The 27,450-nt window shown below is 46.7% G+C and overlaps 3 protein-coding genes across 3 annotated transcripts; 1 reads left to right on the top strand and 2 right to left on the bottom strand.

The window, feature by feature from the left end:
- Window positions 1-1,046: 1,046 nt before the first annotated feature.
- Window positions 1,047-17,153, bottom strand: LOC104254321 (protein spire homolog 1). Its single transcript, XM_059822610.1, is given in 16 exon segments — window positions 1,047-1,151; window positions 1,154-1,202; window positions 2,047-2,111; window positions 3,450-3,581; window positions 4,719-4,870; window positions 5,411-5,486; window positions 6,833-6,951; window positions 7,382-7,511; window positions 7,999-8,067; window positions 10,178-10,339; window positions 13,252-13,317; window positions 13,606-13,731; window positions 14,487-14,651; window positions 15,145-15,176; window positions 15,952-16,198; window positions 17,145-17,153. Coding segments are annotated over 16 exon segments (1,704 nt in total).
- A 515-nt stretch (window positions 17,154-17,668) lies between these two features.
- Window positions 17,669-23,309, top strand: NEPRO (nucleolus and neural progenitor protein). Its single transcript, XM_059822488.1, has 9 exons — window positions 17,669-17,822; window positions 18,038-18,192; window positions 18,950-19,026; window positions 19,135-19,266; window positions 19,611-19,688; window positions 20,621-20,982; window positions 21,697-21,758; window positions 22,176-22,426; window positions 22,881-23,309. Exons 1-9 carry the CDS (start codon window positions 17,669-17,671, stop codon window positions 23,275-23,277), a joined length of 1,668 nt encoding a protein of 555 aa, XP_059678471.1. The 3' UTR covers window positions 23,278-23,309.
- Window positions 23,310-24,294: 985 nt separating this feature from the next.
- TAF13 (TATA-box binding protein associated factor 13) lies at window positions 24,295-26,742 on the bottom strand. Its single transcript, XM_059817491.1, has 4 exons — window positions 26,713-26,742; window positions 26,418-26,496; window positions 25,807-25,904; window positions 24,295-24,907 (listed from the first exon to the last, which is right to left on the bottom strand). Exons 1-4 carry the CDS (start codon window positions 26,737-26,739, stop codon window positions 24,737-24,739), a joined length of 375 nt encoding a protein of 124 aa, XP_059673474.1. The 5' UTR covers window positions 26,740-26,742; the 3' UTR covers window positions 24,295-24,736.
- Between the last annotated feature and the right edge of the window lie 708 nt (window positions 26,743-27,450).

Below are 27,450 nucleotides of genomic sequence, written 5' to 3'. Positions count from 1 at the left end.
GAAGAGAAGAGATAATGTATATTTCCAGTCCTAGATACTGCACTTATGCCCACAAGGTCTGTCTTTTCCACCCAGAACTGTCAAAAGCTCTTTTTGAAATAATTCCCTTTCTGGGGACAAAAAGGAAAGGGTGTCTGTATATGTGGAGGAACTGAGAAACCATTTGTGACATTACTCTTCAGTCAGTTATACCTGAGACCATTAGTATATTTTATTTCTAGGTATAAAGGGGCTACTCCTGGGTTATAGTGACAGACCCCCAGCTGTGGGGGATAGAAGATAACAGGGCCTGGATATTCTCATACAAATGAAGCTGTTGCAAGGAACCTTCTTTGTCTGGGCCAATACACACACTTCTGAATCCATGTCAGAAACCTGATAGCTAAAAAGCAAAATGGATTTCAGAGCGCCTACATGTCGTCCCTTTTGGTCACTTAAAATCCACAATACTTCCAGAGAACTGTAGACTAGTTAGACCAGCGGCTAAACCAGTCATTCAGCATAACATTCAGCTGACCAGCATAATACTACATACCACTGTCTGCATGTTCACAGACTTGCATATGCAAGTAACTGGTAACATCGTTCAAGGTAAAAACCAGAACATCCCTGTCCCACCTTACCCAAAACATTCCCAGTGCTCTATTTCATGCAGCAACTCTGAGTTCTTTTGCTCTTGAGTAGCCGGGTCCTCCTCTCTGGACAGTCTCAAAAGTTTTAGGAAATGAAGTGGGAGATGTACACACGTTCTGAAGGGCACGGACATCTAGAATCACAACACAAGTCACCTGAGTCCTCAGGAAAACACATCCTCCTTCTTAACAGGAAAATTTGCATGGCATGGAATTGATTTATCGGTGCACTTAGAAGATAGACATTAATACAGTGAACTTTCTGACCCTTGTATAAATAGAGTACAGAGTAATCCCAACCACTTTACACAGGATGAAAGAAAGAGGAACCAGAGTTGTTTTAGTGAGAATGACAAGAGATGTCTCTGGCACCCTGGCTGCTTTTGCACTTTGTAATATTCCCTCTCTGTTTTCTTAGAAACAAGCTAGAGAGTAGATCTGAGGTGTCAGCGGGATGAAGGAAAGCTTCCTATGACTAGGTGAGGTGCAGGGAAAACAGAAAATGTAAAAAACCTGTATGCTGTTGTAAAGACTAGACTTGCCTTGATGCAGCAGTCACAGCAGACAACACTAAGAGAAAAAAGTTCCCAGCATTATCATTTGAGTAAAGCTCAGCAGATACCAATATTGCAGCTAAAGGTGACTTTCCCAAGTGAGTCTTAATTTGCGATTGTGGCACAATCACTCGATGGCAAAGTAAGCAAGCTTAGAACTCCTCTATTCAGTTTGCCAGTCCTCCTATTTATCCTAGTTTAGATCATGTGAAATGTGTCAGCATCCATAGCTTGAAGACTTTATCTGCAAATGCCCTACTTTCCACCCAGCACTACCACCAGACAGTTACTCTGTTCTCAGTGGTTGCTTACTTGTTGCTTGTAATGAATTCAGTGCTTCACCACTGCTTCAAATAGATTTAAGTGAGCCTTAATGAGCCTTAAGTTCCTCTTTTCCTCTCCCATGAACAGAAAGCCTCTGACAAATAAGTGGATACAAGTAGGTCCAACTCCTTTCCCAGTCACAGGGTCCGGAGTTCATTTTTTTCAGTCCTCAACAGAAGATTCTGGTAAAGAACCTCGCCCAGAACCCACTCAAGCCCTTGACTGAAGTTAAATCCAGCCTTTAGAGCACAATGCAGAGTGATCTCTGAGAGAAATTGAATATAATACTTGCACAGTAAATTTGGTTATTGCTAGCTTAATACTAAGAGTTAAAGTCGAGACACCACTTCAGAGGCAAGTTTTCCACATCCTCTGCAGCTGTAGACACTTCAGCCTGGCTTGTGCAGTAAGGCAAAACCGAAGGGCTCAGCAACCTGTTCCTATCCAGTACTACAACTGTTTGAATACTGAGTATTTTCAGCACTGTTCTTTCACTCTTTTCTCCCTCCTCATCCAGTCTTTTTGTACCAGCTCACCTGCTGCAGAGGTAACAGCTGTAAGGCCACTTAAGTAACATCTGCTTATGGCAGCTGAAACAGATCTGTGGAAAGGAAAGTTACTTGTGAATGCAAATAGGAAATATCTTTGTACCAAGAGTATCCACTGCCTGCCAAAGAGCAAGCACATAAACCAACCTTCTAAAGGCTTTAGATCCACATACAATAACAGAGGTCCAATAAAGGGTAGCAAAGACACAGGAATTAAAAGCTAAAAAGGCAAAAAAAAGTCTTACTTGTAGGCCAGTGTTTTTATAATGCAGAGGTTTGGGGCAGCTGCCAGACAACAGGAGTTTAAAAAAAGGCTCTTGAGCAAACAATAGCTGTATTGTGCAAGAGTGTAACAGTAGCTAGTTAAGAAAGAGGGAAGAACAGAGACATTCTTTGAGGTAGACTGCAGCAATCCCAAAGAGATTAAGTCAGGGCAAATTTGAATCCAATCCTGAAGCAAAAAATGAGTCATAAGGAAGCTGATGAGTCGCTTGAACTTTATAAGAAAGAACACATTCATACACAGCTGGCAGTCAGAATTGATATTATCTTGAGAAGTAGAGCTTGAGAAAGCTAAAAAAACTTCAGCATCAAGAACACAAAGTGGGTAAGAGAGCCATTTTAGAATAGGCAGAGAGCAGGCAAGTTAAAGCAGGGTTGGTAAGTAAGGTGAGAAGAAAACAAGGATTCAGTCTTAGGAGCATCAGACAGATTGTGGAAGTAGCATAGCTCTGCTAGTAGAACCCTTTGGCTCTGTCTATATTGCTAAATAAGTGAGGGCAAGAAGCTGACCCCTAAGCCAAGTAGCACAAACTTCCTCACATCTGTGTTGCAAAGGGCTTACACTCACAACATCTACTTTAGAGGGGCTGGTTGCAACACGCCCTCTGAAGGAAACTCGGTGAATAAGCCAGCAGTTAAGCAGAGTGGATAGCCAACAGTCCTGTGCTGCAGGTTATTCCCTGGCCCCCTCATCTCCCTGACCTTTTCATCCACTCAGCAAGGTGGTTAGAGTCAACACAACTCAGGTGTGGGAGCCTGGGTTAAGAACCTTTGTTTCACTGTTTAGCAGTACCAAATCCCAATTAATTACTTTGCAATTTCAGAGCTAGCCAACAGTCATGGCAGTCAGTTCTCCTAGTGTGGAAATAACAGACAAGTAGTATCAAGCAAAGGCTGGGTTACTTTCTCAGCAACTTACACAGCTTAAGCTTGATTAGAAGCCATCAAGTATTAAAAGATTTTTACAGCCTAGGGCCAAACTCGTATCAGCTGTATCTACAGGATAAGTTGAAGCAGAGAGCACCTCATCAGTTCAGCACTGGGGGCCATGAAGCCAGCCAGCTTTTAAAAAGGCAAGGACAGCACAAAGAGAAGGACAGGAAACATACCTTTGCTCTTGGAAAGACACCATCACTACCTCCTTGGAAGAAGCCTTGCCCTTCCAGCACCATCATTGCATATCTGGTTCCAATCAGCTCAGCAATGGTTGGTGATGGCCACTTGGTAGGAAAGGGACAGTCCTATTGAAAGACAGAAGTTAAGCATCAGAGAAAGCTGAAGGAAGCAGATATTTGGGGAGGTCATCCTCAAAACTGGGTCCCAAAAGGCTCAGGAGCATTTGTCCCCAAAACTGAGTTTTGCCAGTGATGGGGAGTATCAGTTGACTCTTTGACAATACTAGCAGATAAACTACTATAGGGGTTTTATGATTGCTATGGTTTTCAAGCAGCTTCCTGACACCTCATTAGGGAAGCAGGTCCCTTGGTCACCACAGTAGTCAATACCGCCTCCAGAGCCAGTCTCTGAGGAATTCTATCCTTTGGTACAGACGACAGGACAGATGGCACCCTGGCCCCTCCTAGGTACAGGATCCCTTTCCACAGCACAACAGTCTCTTGCCTTCTCTTTTCCAAGACCCACTGGCCCCACACAAATGGCAGCTACGGTCTGGTCGTTGACCAGGAGAGACAACAGTGCTTTTAGCCCCAAGTGGGGAGCCCAACCCACCTGCCTCCCCCACCACACTGCTGAACGAAGAGGTCACACAGAGTTATGACTGTTTAGAGACTTGCCAGAGGTGTGGCAGGGAGGGATGCAGAAGTGAAGGAGGAAGCAAGGGCACAGCACACCTTGTCAGGGCAGAACAGGGCGAGGCCATGATTCAGAAGGTTGCACAGAAGTGCACAAAACCCAGCATTGCTCCCACAACAGTCATTCAGAGCCTGATTACTTCCGTACCGCATACATTTAAAAGTCACTGATTAAATTTCAAGGATATTTCTGAATGTATCAGAATCTAGAAAGAATAAGGGGATATGGAGAAAGCAGGACGGTCCCACTGCCAACTACAGTCTGCTTGAGGAAGCCTTGACAGACACTTTCAAGTAATGCAGTGGTATTTTTCTCTTCTTGTATGAGGAGTAACTTTATTTCATGTCATTCAAACTGGGAAGCCTCCACAAGGACACTACAGCATCCAGTCTTCTCTTAAGCTGTCTCCAAGGAGAGAGTAATATCCCAACTTAAGATCAGTATACAATATGGCCTAAGACAAAAACCACAGAACATGCTTACTGCTTGCATGAGGATCAAGGTGCAAGCTCTGGTCATTACCAGATGTATCAGAACAGGCTTGCTAGCTGACATGCCGGACTTACAAGTTCCTTGCTTTGAAGGCCTCTCTCTAAAGATTTGGACCTTCCTCTGTAAGGAGGCAGCTGCTGTTGGCCAGCATTCAGGAAACCATTAGGTTTAGTTTCTCCTAGTGTGGGTGCACTCATGGGAGGACATGTGCATTTTGCAGCAAGACCTGGATAGGAAGAGAAAGTTTCAGGGTACAGAAGCTGCCAGTTGGTTTTCTAAGTATTCACCCCAAAAGCTGAACGCTCAAAAGCGCTACACTGCCTTCTGAAGGTAGCAAAGCTTACATCCCTACCCCTCAGCCCCCATCAGCTCAGATCACAAAAAGCAGATGCTACAGTAATTATGCTTGTCAGTAGGCAGTGATGAGGCTTCATTAGCACCATTTAGTTTAATAAAATCAAGTGGTGTGCTTTCTACTTCAATGTTCAAAACATTTAGCTTTCACTGTGAATTCCAGTTAGGCCTTTTGGGACATGCTATCATTGTTTTGAAGCTGCAGGAGCTATACAGGCTTCAGTCAACTGCAGAGGAATGGTTTTCTAAGGGCACCTCCACAGACTCATTACTTAGTGTTGGAGCTTCTCCTATAAAGCATCTTCAGGTGATCAAAGTATACAGTGAGCCCAACCTAAGGCTTTGGGAACCCAGCAGGCCACTGACTGTACTTTGTCACCTGGTTTAGATGTGCAGCTAAAAGTACACTGACCTGTGCTGTTGCAGGATACTACTGATGACCTGGTTGAGGCAAGCCAGGTGCTGGAAGGCAGCTTGGGAGTGGTTTCCTGTAGACCAGAGGACAGGATGTTCTTAAGCTGCTTACAAGAGACACCAAGCCCACTTCCTCAGAAGTGCTGCAGCTAAACAAAACCCAGGATACCCAGGACTGACCAGAAATGTTCATGGCTCAGCCAGAAGTGGAACAGAGAGAGAAATAAATGTACATTTAGCAACTTTATATTCCAAGAGGTAATAGCAAGTTAATTCCCCCCAGAACTAGGAAGCTCCAGCCAAGCTAGTGAAATTACAAATTCATCTGTTCTCTCTCTCTCACCCAAGTTCAATGCAGATACTAGTCCCAAAGTTTAATCTGTTCAGGAACCAACTTCACCAAATCCTCCCTGTACAACTCTTAGAGTACATTGGAACCATTTTCTTGGCTCCAGCTCACACATAGCAACACTGAAGAACAGTTCAAGAGACTGTGCCCCACTAACCCAACTCAAACCCAACGCTGTATCTCAAGAGCATTGTTCCTAGCTTCTCTAGAAAAGCAGAATACAAATTTGATTGTATTAGTCTCCATATGAAGATCCTTCTAGTTTAGCAGTAATACATCAACCACAGGGTTCTCAAATGCTGAACATTCCTACAAGTAGCTATATTTGCACAAGTCTGTGCTAAGATTTTCTGCTTTTATTCATTCATATCCGTTTTCCTCAGTTAAGCAACTGCATTTCAGACAGAAATGTTTACAGAAAACAGATTCCTGTTTGTATGCCAGCGCATCTGTGCTAGACATGATGTGTTAGGGCTTAAGTTCTGTTCCAAAAAATTTCTGAATATGCTCAGACTGAACCCCAGAACCAAGCAGTCAAGCTTTTCATGATCAAGCCAGGCATTAAAGAACCCAAAGACTATGTATCATGTTTTATTGAAGAACGGTGCTCCCAAAATTGCTCCACAAGCAGAAGAGTGGGAATTCACCAGTGAAGTTGCTTCCTGAAAACAAATCATTAAGTTTTCCTTCCACAAGCTCACATACCATGTGAAATGCAAATACATCAATACTTTTAGCCTCACTGTGAGGTAAGAGTGGGAATAGTTCTGGCCCATATTGGCCAAACTCCTATGCATATTAAAACTTCTGCAGGATCTAGTTTTAAGAGACCAGAGCAGACCTTGGTTCTATAGGCTACAGTCATGCCATAAAAAGAAGTGTTTAAATATGGTATGAGCTTCTGTAGAGGAGAGGACTTCAGTGAACCTAACAGTACCACATTCATTCACTTTTGAGAGACAAGATTGCCCACACTAGGATCTGAACCTGACATTCCAGGCTATGGGTGTGTGCAGATCTAATGCCTGAAGTACTTGTGCCTCTCCGGAGTCCTGTCATTTAAAGCCTTACCCGAACGCCTGATCCCAGCTGCTGTGTTGTAGTGTTGACAATCTCAGTACTGGCATCTTGGACAGTTAAGAAACTATCACTTGGAGATTTCAAGGCAATATTTGGCAACACAAGCATTTCTGCGGGGGAGAGCAGGAACAAAAAACCCATATACACAGACAAGATAAGATATTGTGCTGTGACAAGACAAGAAAATGACACCTTTGATACCCACACATCAGAATTTGATATTTGGCTAGACTTTGTCCTGGTAGTTTTAAAGCGATGGTCAAAATCCTGTTCCCTCAATTAGTGGACAGACAAATTTGAACATCCGTAAAAAAAAGGGTAAGTTGAAACATCTTTTGAGTCTTAATAAGCCACAAACAGATTTTCTAGAATGAAAATACCACCATACCACCTCTATCACACAAGATTTGGATTCCCACTTCCCTTGCATTATACATACTATGGAAAAGATAAGTGGGCTTTCATTTCAAGGGCTGTCCATTATTTTTAGTCAACACTGACTTGACTTGCGTGCTTGATAGGTTGATTTGTAGCAGGTACCTTTGGGCCTGCTCCCATTGTCCATTGCTGCTGATGACCGAAGCTTCTGTGGTCGTTTTATTTCTGCCATGAGCTGTTCGTGCCAGCTGGACTCCCATGGCACACACTCTTTCAGCTTCCTCTCCAGGACCTGCAGGCAAAGCGTAGCACCAAAGAGAGCCAGTGGATAGAGCAAGGAGACCAGTGGTGACAGAACTACTCCTTCATCAATGGCACTGTTTTACAAGTGCCTCTCACTCAAGAGGGCACTGGGCCCTGCACACGAGAGACACATGAGAAAATCTTTAGATAGTGCATAGAAGAATACTTTGGCAACTCTCAGATTTGAAACCGAGAGCTCCGGGAGTACTTTCAGGACCACAAAGTGTTCCAAATGGTAGAAGCAGCAGAGGAAGTAGGGAGACTGATCATCTTTCTCCTATAAAGATGTCACCTCCCATTTTCCTAACCCATGTTTCAGCAGGAGGGTCTGCCCAAAAGTTAAGTATGGTTAATATATCCCCCTCCCAAATCCAAACAAGTAGCTAAGACATTAGCTCTATATTCCTAGAAACTGTCCTGTCAACTCCAGAATCATCTTGTTTTGCTATCATTAGATGCAGCACCAGGTCACCTACAGGCTTTAGATGAGGCTTGGGAGCAGCAACATCAGCTTTGGGGGTCCTGGGTTTTTGCTCGATGATCACCTGAAAGAGCAGAAATGATGCTTAAGCAATAGTTTGTTCTCTACCCCTAGTACGCCCTCCCATTCAGTGGCACAGTGAATGACTCAAGTCAGGATTTGGGAACGGGGGAGGTGGGGAAGGCATAACAAAAAGGAGTTGGGAAGTGTAGAATGATGAGGTTTATTTACGCAGGCTTTTGGTAGAGAGAGATTTGCCTGTGGCAAACTAGAGGCAATCAGAAGCGCTGCACAGCCCTTTGAGGCTTGCGCAAGAAGCATAGAGCCTTCTAGCCCCAGCAGCTCATGAACCGCTCCGAGAAGCCACTGAAAAACATTGTACTCAGATTTTAATGTCAGGACGAGCACCATGGTCACATCACATTCATCAGCGAGAACTCAGCTCCAGGGAGGAGAGTAATTGAATGGGTTAACACGACTGTAACAACAACTGTAACAGCAGGCAGCTGTATGCATAAGCTAGAGTCCCAGAGACTGGCTTACAGCCCTACGTAAACTAGGAACAATAGCAAGATAGAACTGCGGGGCAGGTATTCATGTGAGGCAGACTGTCTCCCTCCTCAAGCCCTGTGCTTGCTGCATAGGGGATAACTGACCAAAAAAAGTCAAGTTGCACATGCATGCCTTTAGCCGCCTTGTTCACTCATTCTTACTTTGAGGCTATGCCATTTACTTGCCCTTTGTGTACAATTTCAGAACACGTGGGAGTGCAGGTAGAAGAACACTACAGCTTCCCACTCTAGCTGTGCTTTCATTCATTTGCAAATTAGACCACTGTTTGCTAGAGAAGCTTTAAAATAGCTTTGCAGATGGGGAAATCCTCCTCTAAGAGCCTTCACAAAGACCTGAGCAGTAGCACTCTGTGCTTTCTTCTAGCATTTCTGACTACTAATTACTCTTCAAACATGTTTGTGCTTTTCGTTGACCACAGAAAAAAATTTAAAAAAAAAAAGAAAAAAAATAAAATCAAGACCCAGTTCATCCTGCCACCTTGAGTTACAGTTCTGTACTGCACAGTGCATTGATACACAGTACATTGCAAGGAACGCCAGTAGTCATGATGTATTGTCTCCTTTCCACTACTATTCATTTATATATCAATCAAGATATCATCTCCAGAGAAATGTCATAGCCTTATCTGAAGGCTGGAGCCACAGCCAAGGCAAGCAACAGCTGGGGTTTTATAGAGGTGCATGGTTTAGCTGAGGCTTTTAAACCCCCTGCACTCTAGCAGCACCAACAGGGAGAAAAAAACCTGATGTCTAGCGTGGTACACAAAGTTTTCACTTTTTAAAATATCGCTCTTTATTACAACTAGAGTTGTGTCTCATCTTCTGCCAAGACGTCTGTTTGCAAAGCACACCAATGCCACAAAGCCTTACGCCAATGTTTTAGATCTGCTCATCATTCCCAGCTCAAGCTGCAGCAAGCTAACAGCATCACAAGCCTTTAGAGACATCCCAGACATTTTTGTATCTGGTCATCTTCACCAGCCATCCACATTGCTGGAAGCCCCTACCACTTAAGTCAGCACAGCAGCTGCCCCTGGAAGGGGCTCAGCATTTTTTTTTTGCCCTGACTAAACTCCTGCAGTAACTCATGTACACTGCTTAGAGGCCTCTGCCTGAGGCTGAGCAAAGGACTTGCTCAAAAGTGCTTTTGTACTTGCACACATCCCACAACATCTGGGAAGGCAAGGAAACTAGTAAGACATGCCAGGCACTTCTCAGCTCAAGGAGCCTGGGAGGACACAAGTGACCAAGGTGGAAAGCATAAGCAGGCAAGGGGCTGTTTCATGAAACTGTTGTGTGCAAGGCAGTGTAATTGCTCCAGGAAAGGGAGTGGCTGACCCCTGGAGGGAGAAAAAGTTTTCCATCCAGCTTCACGAAAGCGTGGCTACCCCGACTTAAAAAGTTACTGGAAATGAAGCACTTGGGTGGCCAAACAGCGTGATCTAATGTTGAGCTGCAGCAGAGAGGGAGACCCAGGCACTTCTGGACATGGAAGTACCTTTGAGAAAGACAGGCTTTTGGAGAAGAGGTCTCAACAAATATTGCTTAGAAATGAGGTCGAGCAGGTGGTTTCAAAGTTGTCTGTTGACTCTAGTCACTCACCTTCCGAAGGGTGTACCTCTTGTGCTGAATATCATCCAAAAGTAATTCATAGGGAGAGCGAATACATTCTTTTGGAGGCATGTGACGCTGTGGTCGCTCAGTAGCCTTGCGCAGCCTCACACCATTCTGCAGTTCACGGATGACATTGGGCCACAGGGATGCCTCGGAGAAACAAAGTGAGGGCCAAGTCAACAGCTGGCTAGAACACACATCCCCTCCTTCCATGTAATAGGGCACACTTAGCAACTGAAGTCATTCAAAACACAGAAGCATGTCCTTAACACCCCCTTCAACTCACTTCCAGATCAGGGCACAGTACCAGAGCAGAGAATTGCTTCTCTTTGGGGAAGTTAATTTACAATGACAGATCTGGGAGCTGGCTCACCAGGCCCATTCCCAAATTTTGTCATTAACTTGATGTACGTACTTCAGCGAAACACAGCTTCTGCTGTCAGGTAGCTAGACCCATTTTCTTGAATACCTACTTCCTGCAAGTCCTGCCAGAGTTTTTTCATATTACTGGATCCTAGGAAACACTGGGAATGGAATCCCAAATCTTACCATTAAAATCCTCTGAACTTTAAGAAACCAAGGGTTGAAGGGCCCACAGACAAAAGAGGAAGACAAGGGGAAAAGGATCTCATACTTTAACCTTCACAGCTGCATATGTTAGCAGTGTCAGCCTGGAGACACAAGCTGATAACTCTGACATCTGCTCATCCTATTCCTGTATTAATATCTGAGGATGCTCAGGCATGCAGTATAACCCAACAAAATTAAAGACAGGAAAAAAAATAATCAACTCAATAGCATGTTTAGACAACATTGTAATGTAAGTGCTAAGTCAACAGCTTATCTGGATCCCAACGGCAAATTGAGTAAGAACAAGTGATTGTATTATAAACAGTGAAAGGGAAGCAAAACATTTTAGAAAACTGCCTCAGAACAAAGTTTCTGACTTAGACTCCTCTCCCTTTTCCACTTACAGTATCAAGCATCTTCTCTCAACTTATCCCTTCAGATATCTTGATATATCATCAGAAGAATCTTGTGCAAGCTCTGACTGTTGGCTGCTTTCAAGGAGACGGATTTTTTGTTGGATTGTTTTAGCCTGGCTTTGGTACAGTCATACCTCAACTCCAGAGAACTAGAACTGTCAAAGAGTGACCATAGACTAGCCATATCTCCCAGGCTATATTTATTATTGTGTAGGAGAACACACAAAAGTCTCTGGGCAAACTGATAAGTATTAGAAACCCTTGAAATTGCTTATCCTGAGCCATTTGCACTTTCTAGAGTTGTATTTCACATGGTGACAGAACTTGACTGAAAGGTATGACCTGAAGAGAGACTTCTGTACCGTAATATTGCCACATTAGTTTTGGGACAAGAACTGCCTTCAGCTGGCCATTTCAGAGCAACTTGTACACCCAAAGCATTTTTCAGATGTAGGTGTCATCATTATCACTCATACTTTTCTTTAGCTACTGACTGGATCACTGCAATTATTCTGCTTGGGCCATCCCACGAATTGTCAAACTCCACATGAACTTCCCACACCTGCGCAATGCAACACAAAACGCTACCACGCTCCAAACCCATTGCATTCAGCTCAACAGATAAGTGGTAAGACAGCTGCATTCCTAAGAGGTCTCACTGCTTAGATTTCAAGGTGAATATTGTCTTGTGACATGTATGGATAAGCTCTGCTGAGACTGTAGAACCCTGCACGCCATCAGGCTGTGGTCTATGTTTCAGAAGGCCTGTTTCATAGCAGTCAACATGAAAAAGTGTGGTCCACAGAGAGCATTAGCTGCTTGGCACCACTCGAGACATGAGCTCTAATCTGTGGGATCCCAGTGAAGTTGGCATTCTGGTTATTTTAAACTCAAGAGTTTGTCAGAGCGATGCAATCAAATGGTGCTTAGGGACGTGGAAACTAGAGGCGGAGGATTTGCAACAGACATCCTGCTTTTGGAATTCAAGTCTCCTGAAGGAGCAGAGGCCAAATACACTGGCCTTCAGGCCACACGGCAAAGCCCATGTATTTATTCATGTATTCCCTGCAGAAAAGAGCTATAGCACTTGATGAGTTTGTGGTTTGAGATAGCTTGCCAGTTTATTTTAATAGATCACAAAATTGAGAATATGCCCAAACACACATTTCACAAACATTTTCATACGAATAGTTTGAGCATGCTTCAAAGCAAGTGCTATTTAGACAAAGGGAGCGAGTCCACAAGTCTCTCGGGGCTTGCCGTTTGTCTCCACAGACTCCAGACTACAGTGCATTTGTGTATGCTGGGCAGAGCTCCAGCCAAAAAGCTATTTGTTTCTGATTGAGCCCTGACTGTGTAGGGCCTTGAAAAGAACAAAATAAGTTAAAATAAGTTGCTTTCTCTGCCCCAAACACACAGTCCAAGATCTACGGAAGGACAGAGTGGAAAGACAAGAAAGGCAGTGAGCAGAAGGTATGAACTACATCTCCAGCCTCACCCTCCTTCACCCCTTTGAGCTGCTGGGGCTGCACAACCACAAAGATGGACAGAACTACTGGCCTTCAGTCCCCTTCAGCCCTGAACCAGCACAGAGCCCACATAATAAGAGTGAACTAGTCCACCCCAGTGCTGCCACCAACAGAAGAGTTTTCTGGGAGTTTTCAGTCCAGCTACAAGAAAGGAACAGTTTGCTTTTAGCAGGTGTCAGTTCCTGCCAAGAGCTGGAGTTTAGGGCCCGTTTTCAGGAAGAAACAGCCAGAGTAACTCCTTGTGGATACTTACTCCAAAGACTGCCTCCAACTTCATTTTTAGAAGTGGTTTAAGTTGAACCACAAAGGCAACCTTTGTGTAGATTAAATGTCCACATGAGGTTAACACACGAAATAGCTTAATTTCAAGTTCACTCCCCAGCTTGTTTTGCAGACAAGTCTTTAACTACTTAGGCTCTTGAACAACCTAAGAAATTTCATTTGTGTTCAAGCTCTACTTTTCACAGAAGATTCAATGGAAAGCCTCAGAGAGCCAAGATAGACAAAAAACCCCAACCTCCCATAATGAAGGAATTAAATCACTTACCCAGTGTTTTTCCTTCTTCTGAAGGGGATTTTCCACCAAATCTTCCACATCCATTTTTCTCAGACTCTGAGAAACAAGCACATGAGGTCATTACCTTGCACTGTTCAGTGATTTCCTATCTTATGCAGTATAAATTACTAATGTTAATCTGAAAAGCCTAGCAGCCCCAAACACCCAAACTTTCAAAAATGACAATAAATTACTAATATAGTGCAGAGACAGTAACCCTTCACATCGTGAAAACAGACCTTCAGCTAGGTACTCCATTTCTAGTGCAATGGGAAGGTTACTTTAAAACTAGGTGAGTGCGTGAATGTAGAGGGAATAGCAGCTAAGGGGTGATCCCTAACGTACCTCTTTGGAGGTCTGGATGATAGTCACAAGCTTCTGAAGTTCCATATATTCAGTAAACAGACTCCTACAGGTCATTTCATAATGTCTGGTAGCCTCAGAAGGTCTGGACAAGTGCTTCTCACAGGCCTGAAAGAAGCGCAGCTATTTAAAAGAGATCTTGAAATGAAAAATCATGGTAGGATGGAATAAAGCAAGATGCAGTTTTCTCAATCCGTGGTTAAAAAATATCTTCCTCACAGCCCCTTTTTACCTTTTTTTTTCCCCCTCTATTGCAGATGCAGAGGAACAAAGAAGCAAGATTTCCAATCTTATATGCACAATAATGTAAGTAGTGTGTAATTTATATATCTTGTTCTCCATAAGGTGTGCTTTGATATAAGTACCTGGAAGGGGAAGCCTCCAGTGCAGACAAAGCACAAAAAGCACAGCAGGTGGAGTCACTTGCCCTGTTCTTTTCCCCTGCCCTGATCAGACTGAGGGATGGGAAGTTTCTCATACCTTTAAATTATGGTTGAGAGGAAAATATTTGTTTGAATTGAGACATTCAAATCCCAGCAGAAATTGAATACTATGGACAACTGACTTTTTTCCAATATCCATAGTCTTCCAGGTATTGAATTTGGAGCCTATGTACAGAAGGACTTTGTAGACACAGCCGCATGAGAGCCATGCTCAGGCTTCCTTCTTAATTCTTTTCCATAGGCACTTGCACACACCTAAGATGGTTTTGCCTTTTCCCTCTGATGGGAAAGCCATGTGCTCCCTCTACATCCTCCAAGCTACCCAGCTTTTTTCCAGAAATGGTCTTGCCCCTTGGTTAGCAGTATTGTTCCATCAGCTGCTCTAAAGCTGCTGTATTTACAAAGTGGGAAGAAGGAAACCTTGATAACATCCTGCAGCGTGACTGCTGGTTTCACTGCCTCATCCTCCAGTTTCAACATGAGGCACAGCAGTTTCTCCAAAGGATCACTCAGTTCTCGCTCCACTTGGCTGTCGATTCCCCAGTCCAGGGCTTCATAGATCACCACTCCCAGGTACTCCAACAGCTGCAGACAGAGACCAAGGAAGCACTGCAGCACAAAGCATTGTGGAGAACTTCACAGCTCTCACTTCCCAGCCATGCGTGTACCCTCGGCTGCCCCTCAGAGCTGAGCATATCTCTCAGGATGAGAAGGGCCCAAAAGGCAGCTAGATGCTCATCAGGTAGCCTGAGATACTCCTTAAATAAGCTGGTTTAAGATTTTTAAATGGCCTTATCGAGCGCCTCTAAGTTGTCTGCTATTAAGACAAAAAGACTGTGGGCTATTTCACAGTAGGCAGCATCTGTGCACATTGTTTCCCAGTCCCATTGTCTTACTTGAGTTCAGTCCTAGCATTTTGTTTCATTTTCCATATTGCAGGGGACAGAGTCACTCTCACAGGGCACAGCAAATTTAAGCACCTTGATAGTTTGCAAAGACATTTGCATCTCCTGAGCTGGCCTTCTACTACAGCAGGATTATATCTGCACACATAACGAAGGTGAAAACACAGGCTTACCTTGTCCTCTGACTGCTGAATGCTGCCAACATCTGAAAGGGAAAAAAGAGGGGAGGGGGAAAATGATAACTGAACAGGCATTGATAAACAGCTTTTAGAATCCCTGTCAAGAGAGAGAAACAGGAAGAACTCTTGGTAATAGGGAAACAACCCCCTCTGACTAAGGTCAGTCCCACCTGGGGAAAGTAGACCTGTATTTGGGGACTCCTGGAAAGCAACACAGGATACTCTTATTGTGAGCATTCACCCCAAACTAACTGCTGCTGGGTACTTTTTGTGTTTGCTAATAGATATCTAACCATAAGGAAGGCGCTGGATCTTTGTCTTCATTCTTTATTACCCGCTCTTGTCTCTGAAGATTCAGCCTAGCATTGACTTCTGCAGCAGTGCAACAAAGCGGTAAGGTTCCTGGCTACACACAGTGACAAAAAAGGGAAACTGACAATCATAGATCTGTCGCGAGAGTTACTGTAACAAAGGAACCATACATTGGAAGATGAACAGAGCAGGACACATAATAAAGCCTCAGACTATTTGTTTCAAATAACTTAAGTGGTAACCAGCTTTCACCCCAGCTCTTCCCTAGAACCAAATGACTCAGTAGACCACTATTAGAGAAATTAGTAGGCCATACATCTGTATTACCACTCATCTCCAGTCCTTTGAAACGAAGTATAGGCAGCAGAATAGCTTCATGACAACATACAGAGAGAGGAGAGGGGGGGAAAATGGTCTCCCCACTTTGTCCCCACATTTCAGCCTGTTACAGGAACCGCCCTTAGTACCCACAGCTACCGATGCTCTTACCAGACTTGTGGTACACCTTGAAGGAAGCAGTACCATCAGCGTGGATAAAGATGCTTCCAGGACCTTTTATGAACACAGAATGGAGTGGTGGGTACAACTCCTGAGCCAACTGCTCCATTTTACAGCAACACTGAAAGCAGATAGCCCAGGCTTGCTCCTCACTTATAGGATGTTCAAAACACCTCAGAATCTCAGCTAGAGAGACCTTTGTGATCCTCTGTTCACACTGTGGAGACTCCATTTTCACCTTTACTTCTCATCTCCACTCTTAGCCCAGGAAGCTTAACATCCCCCCCTTCCCAGGACAGGCAAAGGCTCATAGCAGCCTTTTATCAGTTCTGCCTCCTGGTTTGCTCTCACACCTCTCTTCCCTACAGGTGCAATCATTAATGCCAATTTTGCTCTATCTTTTTAAAGGGGCACCAATTTCATCTGTATTTCTATGAGACTCCTTGAAAGAAAACAGAAGATAGATAATAGAAGAGATTATAAGACTGTACAAAATTCATGTTCAATTTAACTCCATTGTTTCTAACAAATATATTAATTGGAATATCAGTGTTGGCAGGTAAGAAAAGAAGTACATTCACCATTCATGTGGTGAAAAGATGTGTTCAACTTCAGGCAGAGAGAAAAGGAGGCAGGAAATAATGGCTTATACTCAGGGGAGTAGAACTCACAGAAAGCCACAAAAATTCAATCCATTTGATGGGAAACCATTCTGGGAGCACTAATACATTACAGCAATCAACTCCACAGGGCACCTGCGTCCACCACAGGCCCCACTCCTGCCTGGCCTTGACCCTTTGGCCCTGCCACAGCCAATCCCAACAGCTGGGGCTGGGAAAAATGCATGCAGGGACCAGGCAGGCTGGTGGGCACCCCGGGCAAGGGCAGCAAGGCCCTTCCTCGTTCAAAATGCTGATACGAATTGCCACTGGCGTGAGGCAAGTTACTCCGCTTTTTTTTGCACTTTGGGCTGTGTGTGTGTGCGATGGGAGGGGACAGTCGCATGGCTTGTGACTGGGATTGTCCCCTGAAGAACTCTGTTGCTGCCGCGGTGCATGGCGGGGAACATCAGCTGCTGCCACGCTGGCTCTGGACAGCCAAAACACCCGAGGCAGACGCTGGAGAACTGCGAGCTTTAAGATGTGTGAATAACACTCATAATTTTTCGTTCTCTCCCTTCTCACATCTGACATTTTGGGAACGCAGCGCATCAGTCAAGCCCCGGGCCTTGGCGAGGCCTCCAGGCCAGCGTGCCTTGGCTGCACCAGACCCTGCTGTGGGTGCCCACAGGCAACACCCCCCTCCAGGGCGGGGGGGCTCACGCCTGGGCGGCGTTTTCCGGGCTGCCCCATGGCCTTCACCCTGCCCCAGGCATCAGCCTGGCCACGCCGCTTAGCCGGGCCCCTGAGAGGGGCCTTCCCGCTCCCGCCTGCAGCGCAAGGGCCCTGCCGCTCTCCCTCGGGAGGCCCGGACCTCCCCGCGGCCACGGGGGCGGGGGAAGCCCAGGCGCTTCCCTCCCGCGGCTCTGGGCCGCCGGGCAGCCAGCAGCGGCCGGGGTGAGCTCCGCGGGGAAGGGGTGAAGGTACCCAGACACTGCAGCCCCCGCGCCGCCCGCCCGCCTCCACCGGGCCTGCGGCCTGGAGGCCCTGCCGCCCCCACCCGGGTCACTTGGTCCGGCCCGCGACTCCCCCCCCGCCGGCGGGCCAACATGGTCTCGCCCGCATCCGGCCTCCCTCCTGCCCGGCGCAGCGCCGCCCCCACACCGGGGAAGATGGCGGCGCCCGAGGCGGCGTGGAACCGGCTGGACGTGCCGTGGCCCGCCAGCAGCGCGACGGTGGCCCTGGCGGCCACACACCCTGCAGGTCCCCGGCGTGGGCCCGAGGAGGGCTGGGAGGCGTTTTAGGCCGCTCCCGGGCGCCGTGCGGGACGCCGCCGTTTGGTCGGTCGGTCGGTCGGTCGGTGCTCGCCGGCCGCGGGAGGCGGGACCGTCGGGGGGGCGCGTGGCCCGGCTGGGACGGGCGGGGGTGGGGGGGGGGCGGCGGCGGGCGCTGAGGCGGTGCTCGGTTCCCGCTCGCAGTGAGGTGGCTGCCGGCGCTGCGGCGGCGGTGCGACGTCGCCGGGAGGCGGCTGTCGGGGCCAGGCCTGGCCGCCGAGGGACGCGTCCTGCGGGCCGTGCTCTACGTCTACCACAGCAGACTGCTCCGGCACCGGCCCTACCTGGCCCTGCAGCAGGTGAGGAGCAGCCCCGGCTGGTCGGTGCACCCCGGTGAGCAGTCCCCGAAATGCCCTCGGAGTAGGGCCTGATGCAGTGGCAGCGTCCGGCAAAACGTTGGGCGCAGATGCGTTTTCGTGGGCTTTAAGGCTCCTCGCGGTTCTGCTCAGTGGGTTTCCTGGCTCTCTGCAGCCAGTGCAACTTCCACTTTCCAGCCCTGTGGAGCCAAGAGTCGGTCTCTCGTACTGACGCTGAGACCTGAAGTAGGTACAAGTGCATACCTTTGAATATACGAGTCATACAGGGGGTTCATTTTCAATTAATTGTAATAGCGGGAGGGGGCAAGAATAATCCTAGGCACCTCTACTAGGCACTTTCTGTGTTAAGGTGAAAAGTCAACTCCTTACCAGTTTTCCAGTAAAGGGATTGTCAGTATCTTCAAATAAGGGTTTTGAAATAGAACAGGAATCGTTCTTGCCTTCTTGATTTGTTTATGCATTTTCGCTCTTAAAAGCCAATACCGAAGGCTATTGTATACAGTAGGGGAAACCACGCAGCACCAATTAACAGTGCCTTACTCCAGCCCTTTATCTTCATAGTAGTGCGATAAAGGGCTTTTTTCATCATAGTGCAGGTATAGGAACATACCAAAACATCCATCACGCAAACCTGCAATTTGTGCTGTTAAACTGATATGGGGAAGTTGTCACTTAATATAGTGACCAAGCCACTCCCATCTCTCAAAATACTGGTCACAGGAGTTTTCTTTTTTTCTAGGTAGAACAATGCTTGAAGCGCCTGTGGAAAATGGACTTGGTGGGCTGCATTGAAACTCTGGCAGAACTGATTCCGAAGTAAGTGTCATGATCCCGTACGTTATACTATCTGTTAACTCAGTCTGCAGAGCTAAAGCGGGGGGAATGCTAGGTCATAACTATCTCCTCATCTTTATATCAACACAGGAAAAACACATCCCAAGCCCATGCAGAGTGCTTAGTTCCCAGCCAGCCTATGCTGGAGACAGTGGCTCTGAAGGTATTGGGAGGTTGCAAGCTCATACTACGTCTACTGGACTGTTGCTGTAAAGCTTTTCTGTATCCTTTTTTCACCATGAAAACATTCTTACAGTTCACCAGCAGCACCTCATGAGACCAAAACAAGGTCTGCTGTAGGCCCTGTATTGCTGGTGGATTCAACTGTGCAATTCATACGTGCAACTTGAAGTTTCTTTGATAGCCAAACGTCTTACTTTCAAGTTATTATGTGGGAACCTCAGGCTGTTGGCTGGCTGCTGTTCCAGCCTTGAGCAACCCAAAGCTTGGATACTCATCTCCCAGATTATCCAGGATATTGCCTTGTGAATTGCCTCTAGTTGGTGTGTTCAGCAAGTCTCGTTACATGCTGTTTATTTTTTATCCTTAACTGGTGTGATCTTCAGCTTGTCCGTTAAACATCTCTGCTCGGAAGAATTCATACTTTTGAACACTGTGGCTTCAGGGTTGTTGAGTCGGCTATGGTTTGTGAATTCAAAAGTCTTGTCTTGTTTGTTGTCTGTCTGTTTGATGTGCCAGTCAGGGAGAAGGGCTTGTAATTAGGCCTTGCTGCCGAGTGAGCTTTATTCAGTTGGGAGGAAGAGGAGGCGGGGGGGGTCTCTCCATCCTTTTGGACTTGATTCTAGCACCTGAAGAGTCGTGTAAGTGGAGAGAGACTTCTTACATGCTGTTATGGAAGGCTTTGTTCTTGGTTCGTAAAAAACTTTATGTAGCACTAATAAAATCACACAGTGTTAATGCCAGCCTGCCACAAACACATCTGGTACTCTTTGCAGCAAGCAGTAAGTCCTGCCTCGTGCTGAAATGGGAAGGCTGGGATAAAGTTGTTCTATAATACTGCTGAGTTTTCCAGGGAAATCAGTGTTCTGGTCTCTCTCAGTACAAGAAAGTAACTGCTGTCTCTAGCTGAAGGAGTAACAGCATTGTGTAGAACAACTCAGTAAAACGTTCTTCGGCCCAAGAAATCTGTTTCCCCAGTAAACATAGAGCAGGCGATTGTACAGTATCCGTGTTAGCACCGTTTTCCTGAGTTGGTACAGGTTGCTTTTGGGGGAAGACCTCATGTCAAATGATTTTGGATGTGGTGTGAGAACCTGATGAGTCCCAGGTGTGGCACTCAGCAAAGCTGTAGGGAAGCAGAGGGGCTCCTGATCAGGGATTTACTAGTCAAGTCACTCCTGCATTCTGATCTTGAACAGTTCCTTAAAGCTCAGACTAACATTAAGGTAAAGTGTGGTGATGAGTGTAAGAAGATAAGCTTGTATGGAGGGGAAATAGGGAAAGGGCAGCTTGGAATCTCTTCCGCCACCTCTTCTGCTTGAGCTGAAGGTAGTTGTTCAGCGAGCACAAGGTTGTGCTAAAGGAGACTCCATACCTTTCTGTCTTTTCTCTTCAGGATTCAGTACAGGTGTGTATTGCAGAACCTCATGTCCTTGTATGGTGTGTTGTCAACATCACTTCAGCTGGTATCTGAGACCCAACAGATGCCTTATGTCAAGGGGTTTACCTTCCCTTCTGATATCAGTAACTTCCTTGGAGTTAACATACCTTCTGAGGTGAAGAAGCAAAAGTCTAGAATGCTTACAGTAAAAAAACCTACCAGCTGGCTGAAGCAGCTCTTCCCAACAATGCCAGAGGCAGTGTCAGAGGCTGGGAAAAAGAGAAATGTCGCGACCTGCACGAGTGCTGTGAAGAACTGTAGCATCCCGTTCCCTGTGGACATCGGAGAGCCAGTTCTAGTGACCAGAGCCAGCAGAGGTAAAGCCTTGTGCCACAGTGCTACTGATTTCGGACGTCTCGGAGACTGACCGCAGCTTCTGTCCAACAGAGCCAAGGACTTCTACTACCCACAGAGCGTGGGTCTAGTACAAACTCCCCTCTCCTGTCCTTGGAAGAGGAGGAGAATGCTGCATGTACCCTTGCCTTTATAAAGCTGTGGATAAAGTCAGTATTGTGAGGGTGCTTTTTTTTTTTTTTAAAGATGGTACAGCCTGGAGAGAAGCAGGTAATGAATGCAGTATACAGGTCCTGTAAATAGTTATTTGTATTTTCCTGCTTCTGCATAGATGGGGCCCAAGGATAGTGAGGGAAGCTAAGAGCACTGTCTGCAGTCCGTACACGAGTAGATACAGTTGTACGTACAGGATGCAAGTACCCTGTGCTTGCTGGTTCTGGGCTGTGCCCAAGTCTTCCCCTGCAGTCAGGCCAGTGACTGCAAGCATCCAGGTGTTTGCGTGAAGCTTTTACCCGTTAAGATCTCCTTTGCAGCCATTTGTAAATCTCTGCATCCTCTTCATCCCCTGCCAGCTGCCGTGCGAGATAAGTGTAGTCGCCTTGAGTTTGCCTGGAAATGTTGAGTCTGCTGAGACAGCAGGAGATCTGAGAGCTCAGCAGGGCAAACCACTGTGATGTCTGTGCAAAGCCTTAAAACTGTCTTTACTTCATAATAGGAACTCTCCTCTCTTTTTATAGGGCAGCACCTGGGGTTTGATGTGAAGAGCTTACTTAGACCATCCAGACCTCTAACACAACAGGTTTGTATGGCACCATTTTATACTTTTTTTAACTTTAAAGACCCTAACACTCAAAACATGATATTCCTGATTCAAAATGTTCCCTTTCCCTGCCTTATTTTTGCCTGTCTGACAACCCAAGTTGGCATGGAAGCTTTGCACTGAAAATCACTATTAATTTCTGCTTATGAATGTGACCGTTTGTTGGTATGTCAAGTGAAACAACCAGAGAGCATGCCAGTAGTAGACAGGAATACCAATTTGAATTATCTGCCTCTTCTTTTTGTATTCCACAAAACAAGACTGCTCTTCCACTTTCTTCTTAGGAAATATGGAATATTCTCACAAAAACCTCAGTGCTCTGCTCCTCTCCAGCAGAGAGGATCAGGCATATCACGTTTTTAAAAGACTAACTGCTGCTTTTATTCTTTGTTTCAGGGTATAAGCATTGCATCAATACCTTTTAAAACAAAGTCAGCCTCACTTTCCTCTCGTATAGCAAAATCGCAGTATGCTGGATCTCTTGTACAGATGGTCCAAACAGCTACGTCGTTTGGGGAACTGTCAGAGGCACTCAGAAAAGCTATTTTGTGGTGCAAAGGCAACAAATTCAAATCGGAAGCTTATTTTCTGCGTAACAAGTTGTTGAAAAGCAACCGGCTGCACCATGTGGAGGCTCAAGGATGCAGGTAACTTTGCATGAGTGTGGGGTTTCTGGATCTGACACGTTACACTTTAATATGTATTTTGCTACAGTGTAGAGAAATGCAGTGGTCTAATCCATTCTTTTTAAACTCGGATGGGATGACTAGTTCAGGTTACTGGGTGGTCTGACATGAACATTCCGTTTAGCTTCAGTCATTTGTGAAAGGATTTAAAAGTCTAAAAAAAGCACAAATACGAGGGAGGATGAAAATGCAACTTAAATCATGTGCGTGTTTAACGGTAATGATTACATGATGCAAGGGGTGTTGTCTTTCTTCAGAATGCCCTGGCTACTGTTCTACAAGGTGCTGTTGTATCTCCTTGGTATGACAAGGAAAATGGTAGAGAAGGCTAATAACCAAATCTCTCCAAACCCCAAACGGATTAATACTTCAGCAGCTGATAAAGTTATGTTTTGTGCACCTTCCTCCCTTTAAGCTTGAAGAAAAAACTGTGCTGTGTCAAAACATCTGTCCGTAAATACCTCCTCTACGGGTCACAAAATGCACGCTGGCTAAAGCAGTACCGCGGGGCACGGTTCTGCCGAAGGAGGATCAAATCATCCGTGCGCTTGAAGAGAACTCTGAAGACTGTTCGACAAAAACCTTCTGAGCTTTTTGGGGTCTGTGAGAACAGCGCATCACTCATCTTCCCAGCTCACCAGGATGGGCCTCCAAGTCAGGAAGGACGTTCCAATGCTGATACAGGCTCTGTCAAACTAAGCACTGCAGAGACCCCTAAGCGGTGGCTGCTGGAAGGAAGCCCTGGCCCTGTGTGGGAAGAAGCTACTGAGAATGTGGATATTGATTCTATTTTTGCAGCAATGGGTGTCTGAGCCTGGGCTTGCAAGGACGAAAGAGGTCAATTCATTCCATTTATGTTTTTCTTAAGTAAAACCTTAATGGCGTCTTGGGTAACTCACACACTGAATTCTGCTACGAAAGCAGCAACTATTTTATTATATTTTTGTAAAACAGTTTTGGGGTTTTTTTATGGAAGGGTGTTCCAAACAGCTGAATAGTCTTCATCCTTCCACCTAGCCTTGTCCAGGAACAGTGACTTTGAGTTACCCTTACTCCATGTTCCTTCTCTATTGCTCGACCACACGTTAAGTGCTGCTGTCAAATCCACAGTGCAAATAGTTACCATCCATGGTGGAAGGCTGCAGCTGATCACTTACTGCTGCTTAGGACAAAAGACTTGCTGTCACTTTTCTAAGGAAGCAGTCTTACACCCTTCCCTCCGTGCTGCTTGTATAGGGGACAGCCTTGACTTCCAGTATTATCACTGTTCAGCATGTTATCCTTGTCCTGAAATGAGGAGTTAACTGAACCTACTGCCTCTGAGCTGCTCCAGAAACAGAGGAAAGCGGAGCTGTGGCCTGCAATAGTAAACTCCTGACAGGTGAACATGTTTCTCACAGTCCTGAAATCTTTTCAGTGTAAGTGCAATTTCTGCCTGCTTGGCAATGTAAGGCGCAGCTACTCCAACATGTACTAATGAAATAATGTTAGAACAAGCAATGGGGTTAGTGCTTTCTGCCAGGTTCTTGCTTGTAATGAGGTCCCAAGATCAGGATCACCAGGAAATATTAAGAAAAACTTGTCTCAGGATGAAAACCAGGACTCTGCTTTATTGTAGAGCACCTGCCTAACAGGGGTAAGGAAAGGCTGTAAGTGCAAGTAAATCTGGAATAGGTTAGCTTCAGTTTCCTAGGCTTAATGTTGGTAAAAAACAAAAGAGCTGTGCCCAGTGGGACAGAAGAAAAAATAACCTTCCTAGCCAATTCAGTGTGAAAAGAATCTGTATTATGCACCTTGTTTGAATTGGTCAATGTAAATTTAGTTATGAGGAGTGGGCACAAACTTAAAACATTTTATTCAAAGAACATATACAGAGCAAAGACCAGAACTTCTATAGTAGTTTGGCCTTAGAGACTTTGTCCAGTTAACCAAGATCCATTTTCTAGGTTTCCTGTCACAGTGAGAATCACCCATCATTAGCCCTCTAGATGTCTGATTCAACATAGTTCTACTTCAAACAGACTTCCTGCCATTACAAGAATCTTTAGAGCTCTTTTCTCATTTCATAAAATGGTATAAAAATACATAAGTATACCACATACAATCAGATAACATTCAGCTGCTTGAATACTTTTCAGAAAAGGCGGGGAGTGAGGGCAGACAGCCCAGCAGTGACCTCTGTCCTGAATAATGCCTCCAAACAACATGCGTGATGTTCCTTCCTTTTGGGCAGGTGCCCACGTAATGCCCCAATGCAGCCCACACACAGAATCAAGATCCGTAGTTAGCTTCATCAAAGGCCTTTCTGGCTCGTTTCAGTTCTTCATTCATAGTTAGGAGGTCTTTAACTCTGGCAAACTTCCGCGGGTCCTTGCGAATGAGAAAGACAATGTCCTCGACCTGTACGCGACCCTGCCGCCCAATTGACATGGCCTTGTGCGTCTGTTTGTTAGAGGAAAAGAGGAAAATCAGCAGGGTTCCTTTGCCCCTTAATTTCTTTTAAGCTCTCAATTCCACTTTATTTCCTGTAATTTTATAATCAAAAAGTAAGCAATTGCAGGATCTGGGCACCGCCATCCTACTGACAAGAGAACTTCCCAGTAAATCATGGACTTACTGTTGCTCTGCTGTCCCCAGCTGTCTGTCACTTACACCCAGCACATACCACTATACACACATAACAGTAATGGCATCAAAGCTAAAGGCAGATTAAATGTAGGACACGCAGCCTGCTTGAAGGTGAACAGCATCGGGCAGAACTTGGAAGCAACGTGAAGTACCTGTATCACGGGACAGTTTAGGGTATTTTGACGAGGGAAGGCAAGGCCAACCTTTCAAAAGTAAAGGGGATCCACAAACAGTAGGAATAACCTTTTTCAAAAAAAAAAATTTCAAGCAGTATCCAAACGGCTGGAAGAGTGATGGCTTCAGGCCCCAGAAGCTTGCATTTTGTTTGTAGCGCAGAGCTACGTTCCTATCCATGTAAAGACACTGGGAGTACACCAAAAGTCAACAGACTTTTAAAGCGGAGTCTTGTCTTTTGTCAGCTGCACGTAATAGTGATGGCACAGTGAACCCCAAAGTCAGCCGTGTATTCTGCCCCCCCAGTACTAATCTAACTGCTACTTAAGGACTTCAGACGCTGTTCTAAGTCCACAGGGAGCAAGATGCATGAATTTTGCCTTAATCTTGGAAGGGCAAAGTCTTAAGTTTAGCTTTTTCCTACTAGCATCAGAGTTTTGGGCCTGGGATAATGCAGTATTTGAGTCAGACGTATTAACCTTCAGAAGACTAAAGTCTTACTGAGGATGTTTTGACCATGCTGTCTAGAGCTGACTTACCATTTCTGTGATAAACTCTATTACCAGGTCCTCAAGAATGTCCACTGATTCTGTGTAAGGGTTCTGGTCATCCCCGAATCCATACATCATGCACCTTACTGCAGAAATAAACACTCAGCGTGAGGCTTCTTTCATTCATTCAGCACTGTCAGCAACACATCTAGTTACAGCTCACCAGCCTGCGTATTCACGCAGCGGGGTGGCACTCTTGTCTGTTGGCAGGAGAGTTCCTGAGCAAACGTATGGGAAATAAGCAGGGAGACAGAAGCCAACAAAAGCTTAGTGCTGTACATACAGAAAAGCAGGTCTGATGACAGACTAAACATGCATTTCGCCTACCAAATACTGAACACTGACAGTGTGATTGACTTTTGGCAGTTAGGTTCAGAGGATGCTTCAGCAATATTTTTGGGGGGGCTACACGACAGCTTTCTGCGCTTTCAGCCAGGGCGCTGAATGAAAGCCACTGTTTTGCTACAGAAAACTGAGTTTTGGAACTCTATAGCTGCCGCCTCAGAGTTTCAGCTGTGTCTGGGGGAAGGACACCGTCCTTAGAAGCCGCAGGGAGACCCGTCAGCGCTGGCAGGGGTTTCTGACCCGGCTCGACTCACGTTCTTTGGAGAACAGCCTCTTCCTCTTGCCTTGCCCGCCGTCCAGGCCCCCGCCGGCCTCCTCCGCGTCCTCCTCAAACTAGACGGGCACAGGGAAGGGGAGGCCGCCGTCAGCGGCGGGGGGGGGGGGTGGGGGGGTGGGGTGTGCCCTTCGCTTCCCGCTCCCCTCCCGCCCCAGCCCCGGCTCGGGGCGCGGCCTGGGCCGCCCGCCCCGCGGTACACGAGGGCTGCCCGGCTGCGGCTGGGACGTGGGCCGGCGCGTCCCGTTCGGCGTTCCCCGAGCCCCGCCACTCACCGGCGCGTCCTCCTCTTCGTCAGCCATGGCCGCCAGACCCCGGCGGGCGCTTCCGGGCGGGGCGGAAGAGCTTCCGCTTCCTCAGCCGCGCGCTGCCGCGGAGGCCGCCATGTTGTGGTACGGCGGAGGGCGGCTCCGTCCCGTCCTGAGCTTCCGCTCGCGGCTGCGCTCCCCGGTGGATTGCGGGCGCCGGGGCCCTCCCCGCTTCCCTGGGCCCGCTCCCCCCGCACGGGGCGGCGGCCGGGACGGCTGAGGCCCCTCCGTCCCCGCGGAGCGAGGCCGGCTGTGGCGCGGGTTTCTCTGAGGTAAACGGCTGCTCTGCGGTAGAGAAGGTGCTGCCGCCTCCTCCGGGGAGCGGGGCCGCTGAAGCACAAAGCTGACTGCGGTTGTTGCGTGCGAGGCCGGCGGCCTTTTCGGCTGCTTTGCTGTCAGGAGGATTTTAATACAGCGTGTTTTCTTCAGGGGAAAAGGTCTAGTTCTCCCGGGTAGGTGTGGACCCTGGTTTTTGGTTCAGCTCTCTGCCTACGGAAACCACCCTGCTGTGTGACCGCTTCCCAGTGGAGACAACCCCGCGCTCTCCTTGCCCGAGGAGCGGTCTGATGAACGGCAGGAGAGGCAGGGGTAGGCCCGGGGAGGTCCCCGCGCCCCGGCTGGGCTGCTGCCTCTCTCCCCCCAGCAAAAAAGTTGTGGTTCTTCCAGGCTGAAGCTGTGGCACAAAGGAATTACTCCGAGATAGAT

The sequence above is a fragment of the Gavia stellata genome, chromosome 1, assembly GCF_030936135.1.
Source record: "Gavia stellata isolate bGavSte3 chromosome 1, bGavSte3.hap2, whole genome shotgun sequence".
NCBI classification, from domain to species: domain Eukaryota; kingdom Metazoa; phylum Chordata; class Aves; order Gaviiformes; family Gaviidae; genus Gavia; species Gavia stellata.
The sequence above is the reverse complement of the archived record's forward strand: the minus strand, read 5'-3'. Positions and strand labels throughout refer to the sequence as shown.

Bases quoted from the DNA above. Each gene is read 5' to 3' on its own strand.
- NEPRO (XM_059822488.1), top strand. From the start codon at position 17,669: ATGGTCTCGCCCGCATCCGGCCTCCCTCCTGCCCGGCGCAGCGCCGCC. The intron at 18,193-18,949 runs GTGAGGAGCAGC...CTTTTTTTCTAG, and splicing joins CCTACCTGGCCCTGCAGCAG to GTAGAACAATGCTTGAAGCG. The intron at 19,027-19,134 runs GTAAGTGTCATG...ATATCAACACAG, and splicing joins CTGGCAGAACTGATTCCGAA to GAAAAACACATCCCAAGCCC.
- TAF13 (XM_059817491.1), bottom strand. From the start codon at position 26,739: ATGGCTGACGAAGAGGAGGACGCGCCG. The intron at 25,905-26,417 runs GTGAGTCGAGCC...TTATTTCTGCAG, and splicing joins GAGGCTGTTCTCCAAAGAAC to TAAGGTGCATGATGTATGGA. The intron at 24,908-25,806 runs GTAAGTCAGCTC...TCTAACAAACAG, and splicing joins TAGAGTTTATCACAGAAATG to ACGCACAAGGCCATGTCAAT.